Consider the following 4656-nt stretch of genomic DNA (forward strand, 5'->3'; position numbering starts at 1 on the left):
TTCAAGTGGATGTCATAGCCTTTCTCTAATAATTGTCCCAAGCTCAAAATATTATTCTTCATGTTAGGAACATAATAGACATTGAATATGAATTGATGACTCCCATTCTTTAAGCGTATAAGAATTTTACCTTTGTCGTTGACCGGTACCTTTGAGTCATCTCCAAATGAGACATTGTCAGTTGTCGCTTCATTGATCTCTACGAATATGCTTCGATCGCCACACATGTGATTGCTTGCGTCGGTGTCGAGGTATCATTTGTTTCTTTTCTCTTCAACTTGGTTTTGGCATGCGAGCAAAAAAGTTTCTTCTTCTCCGCATTTTTCTTCTACAAAGTTAGCTTTCTCCACAACTTTCTTCGAGAATCTACACTCAAATGCATAGTGACCGATCTTGTTGCAGTTGAAGCATTTGATTTGTGATTTGTCACACCTCGACCATGAATTTCCTCTTCCACGGCCTCTTGTTGCTTGTGGATTCCAACTTCTTTCTCCATTGTTAGAGTAGTTGTTGTAACTACCTCTTCCTTCTCCTTCATGTCCTCGTCCACGCCCACGATCCTGGCCACGACCTCGTCCTCTTTGGCTCTTGTAATTCGCATAATTTGCTTCCTTTATGTTGAGTTGTAGTAGTTGCTCCATAGCCTCCTTTTGTTTAATTTTTCTCTTTTGTTTTTCTTCGTATGCTTGTAAGGAACCCATGAGTTTCTCAATAGTCATGGTCTTTAAATCCCTATTTTCTTCAATGTTGGTAACAATGAAGTCAAAACTTGGATTTAAAGTGCGAAGTATTTTCTCCATGACTTTCACCTCATCAACATCTTCGCCATTTCTTTTAAGTTGATTGACTATGACCAATACTCGAGAAAAATAATCAGAAATTGACTCAGACTCTTCCATAAATAAACATTCAAAATCACCTCTAATAGTTTGAAGACGAATCTTTTTCACCTGTTCCACTCCTTTGCTGCAAGTTTGAAGTTTATCCCATGCTTCTTTTGTCGTCATTGCGTTGGAGATCTTCTCAAATGTATCTTCACCCACCAATTGATAAATGAGTAAGAGAGCTTTCTTGTCTCTCTTTCTTGACTCCCTTAATGTCTCCTTTACACCTTGGCTTAGCGAGGCTTCATCTTGCTCATTGAAGCCTTTCTCAATGATATCCCACACATCTTGAGCTCATAGTAGCGCCTTCATCTTGATACTCCAATTGTCATAGTTGTTCTTTGTGAGCATCGGCATTTGAAAAGGGAAACCTCCATTCGCCAATTTTTTAGGACCTTGAAGCTCTGATGTCACTTTGTTTGAAATAAACCCTTTTTGTGTTTAGGGAAACTGTGTGGGAATATTAGAAGCTTGAATAGAAACTTGGTAGGTAGGAGAATTATTTATGGAAAAGAGAACTTTGTATTTTTTCTTGATACAAAAGTGTAGGATTACATCTCTATTTATAGTATTCTAAGGAGAACTCTAGACACACCAATTCTAGAGAATTCTCAACTCTAGACATTCAAAGAGTAGTCTAGAAAATATTACAATCTTAAGAAATATCTAGACACTTCAAATACTACAAGACTTTTCTAGAAACATTATCCAAAGTAAACTAAGCCCAAATAACAAAGCCCAAAAATCAAATAATAAGATTAGGTTCAAATCAAGTTTAATATTTAAACACTGCAGTCTCAAAAATCTGGTTGAAAAGGTCATTGTCCCAACTCTGAATCAATAATGGGTCTTCAACATAACAGATATATATGGATATAAATGCACTTTCCGCCCCAACCATTGTCACTCCAACCTGAAAAACTCATATCACATGGAAACGGATGAACATATTCAACAATGAAAATTTGAACGATCTTCATTTAAAACCAAGATATAATACATACTTATTATGGATATTGTATTGCCATTAATTAAGTTTCGTTATTACTTGAAATGACCCTGAGATCAGAGATGTATATTAGTACATATATACACAATGATCATATTTCCAATGCCACTATCAAGTTGTTTCTGTTACAAAAAACATGTATGGTAAGTGGGTCATGCGTTGTTAGTCCCTGCTGCGCTTTCATCCATGTCGGCAACATTCTAGTATGCCTTTCAAGGGGAATTTTATCAATTTGAAGGGATGACCAAAGGATATGTTAATGCGGATTACAAGTATAAATGCTTGTTTCCTTTACATTATGCTGATTTTAGTAACGAGAGCACCAAGTTGACCATATTGCAGGATCAAAAACATGTTTAGTGAAGCAGAAAAGTTGAAGAAACCAAACTAAAAGTTAAATAAACCAAACTATCATCACTAAGTAAAAGGGATAACAAGTCACTTCTGGATAGGCGAACATGTCACGTCACATCATGAGTGGCAAAACATAAACAAACAGAAATCATGAATTTATCAAACGAGACCACCAATAAAATAGGCCGACAAATACAAGTGTATGTTTTAAAATTAATTACCTTTATTGTCGGATAAGACGAACTAATTTTTCTATCGTTAACCAATTTAGAACTTACATTAAGCAAATGAGTGTTGCTCATTTCCCCTGCGTGCGCGGGAGACACCTTCTTTTTTCTAAACTTTTAGAATTACGCAGGGTAGTAGTTGGAACAAACACCGGACATAAACTTACCCTCCAATAAAAGTAGGGAACGAGAACGATGAATACCTCCACAATAAGAAAATCGGTTACGGCCGAGCTAAGTTAAATTGAAACCTCTGGCCTTAAATTGAAGTTCAACCAACTTGAAGTCTAGCATAATCGACTTCGGTGGGGTAACGTTTAATAAAACCTTTGGCCTAATGAAGTACAAGCAACTTGAAGCCTATGACATAATCAGCTTCGGTCGAGTAACATTTAATAAAATCTCTGGCCTAACTGAAGTCCAAGCAACTTGAATCCTCTGGCACAATCGACTTCGTCCGAGTAATGTTTAATAAAACTTTTGACATAACTGAAGTCCAAGCAATTTGAAGCCTCTGGCATAATCGACTTCGACCGAGTAACGTTTAATAAAACCCCTGGCCTAACTGAAGTCCAAGCAACTTGAAGCCTCTAGCATAATCAACTTCGGCCGAGTAACATTTAATAAAACTTCTGGCCTAACTGAAGTCCAAGCAACTTGAAGCCTCTGGCATAATCGACTTAGACCAGGTAACGTTTAATAAAACCTCTGGCCTAACTGAAGTCCAAGCAACTTGAAATCTCTGGCATAATCGGCTATGCCCGGGTCATGCAAAATAAAAGTCTCTGACCTCTATTTAATGTCAACCCCCATGGGGCTCTGAACGTCAGATAGGTTAGAAAAACCCATATCCTTTTAAAAATACCAAATTAACATACTTATGGCCAGTTCAAAGTAATGTACTTAGGACGCGTTATGATACATACGTCTAATCGGAGTCACCACGATCTGATTAGAATGAATTGTTGATTCGTTGAGAATCATTATCCTACATATAGCCCGGCCAGGAAGGGTGAACCCAACTTTAATGTTCTGAGGCTGCCCAGATCTTATTTAATCAGAGTATTATGAAGGAAACCGATAATAGAGGCCAACTTACTACAATACCCAAAACCTACATGGGGTATCACAAATCTAAGAACAAGATCAAGCATTGGAGTGGTTAAAGCAAAGCTTCAATAGATCAAGACCCCACCATGGCTCTCTGACTTTTCCATGTCGGGAACTTACTGAGTTCTACGATGACTAAATTGGTCGAGGATCACTGGGGCTCTCTGACTTCTCCATGTCGGAAACTCACTGAGTTCCACGACGACTAAATTGGTCGAGGACCAATAGGACTCTCAGACTTCTCCATATTTGGAACTCACCAAGTTCTACGATGACTAAATTGGTCGAGGACCACTAGGGCTCTCTGACTTCTCCATATTTGGAACTCACTGAGTCCTACGACGACACTAGGTCAAGACTCCACTAGAGATCTCAAACTTCTTTATTAAAGACGTAGTGTTTTTCCGACGTCATTAAAGTCGTAGATCTTTCCAAGATACCCTTGGGGCTTACAATTCTCCTTAGCAAGACAAAATACATCATTGTCATAAATTCAAAGACCTCAATAGGATCCTAACATATTACAGAAGAGAGAGAGAGAGAGAGAGAGAGAGAGAGAGAGAGAAAATATGGCAAAAGAGATGCCTCATGTTATAAAAGAATTGTTATGTCCAGCCACGTCATTGTGTCAATTTAGGAAGTGCTTGCAAGTAATATTAGGCCGAGTTATACCTTATCTCCAATGAAGAATATAATTTCGGGCTTCTTTTGTCCGGACATTTCATCCTTTCAGGATTCATGCCCGGGGGGCTTATGTACATCCCAGAAATTATTTGGTCTGCCCAGGTATGAAACCAAAAATTTAAACTTAGTCGAGATATATATTTTTGGTCGAGATGGTCATGTAGGAACCTCAGACCGACACACATAGGCCAACCCCTGATGTCGGGAGGCCGAGCTCCTTAAAGTAATTAATAGGCAGACTAAGGGTTGGAAACCGTTATAAAATGATTAATAAATCAGTTACATATAACTAATGGTCATAAACGGTTAGAAGTACTTATTAATCATGTTACAAATAATTAAAAAATAAATGGTTATGTTTGTGATGGTCATAAATCCTAATTGTGAC

General features: G+C 37.9%; 1 protein-coding gene across 1 annotated transcript; it reads right to left on the reverse strand.

Annotated features, from left to right (window-relative positions):
* Nucleotides 1-254: 254 nt before the first annotated feature.
* LOC127102478 (uncharacterized) lies at nucleotides 255-1007 on the reverse strand. The gene has a single exon (XM_051039846.1). It carries the CDS (start codon nucleotides 1005-1007, stop codon nucleotides 255-257), a length of 753 nt encoding a protein of 250 aa, XP_050895803.1.
* Nucleotides 1008-4656: the final 3649 nt, after the last annotated feature.

The sequence above is a fragment of the Lathyrus oleraceus genome, chromosome 7 (genome assembly GCF_024323335.1).
Source record: "Lathyrus oleraceus cultivar Zhongwan6 chromosome 7, CAAS_Psat_ZW6_1.0, whole genome shotgun sequence".
NCBI lineage: Eukaryota > Viridiplantae > Streptophyta > Magnoliopsida > Fabales > Fabaceae > Lathyrus > Lathyrus oleraceus.

Bases quoted from the DNA above. Each gene is read 5' to 3' on its own strand.
- LOC127102478 (XM_051039846.1), bottom strand. From the start codon at position 1,007: ATGACGACAAAAGAAGCATGGGATAAACTTCAAACTTGCAGCAAAGGA.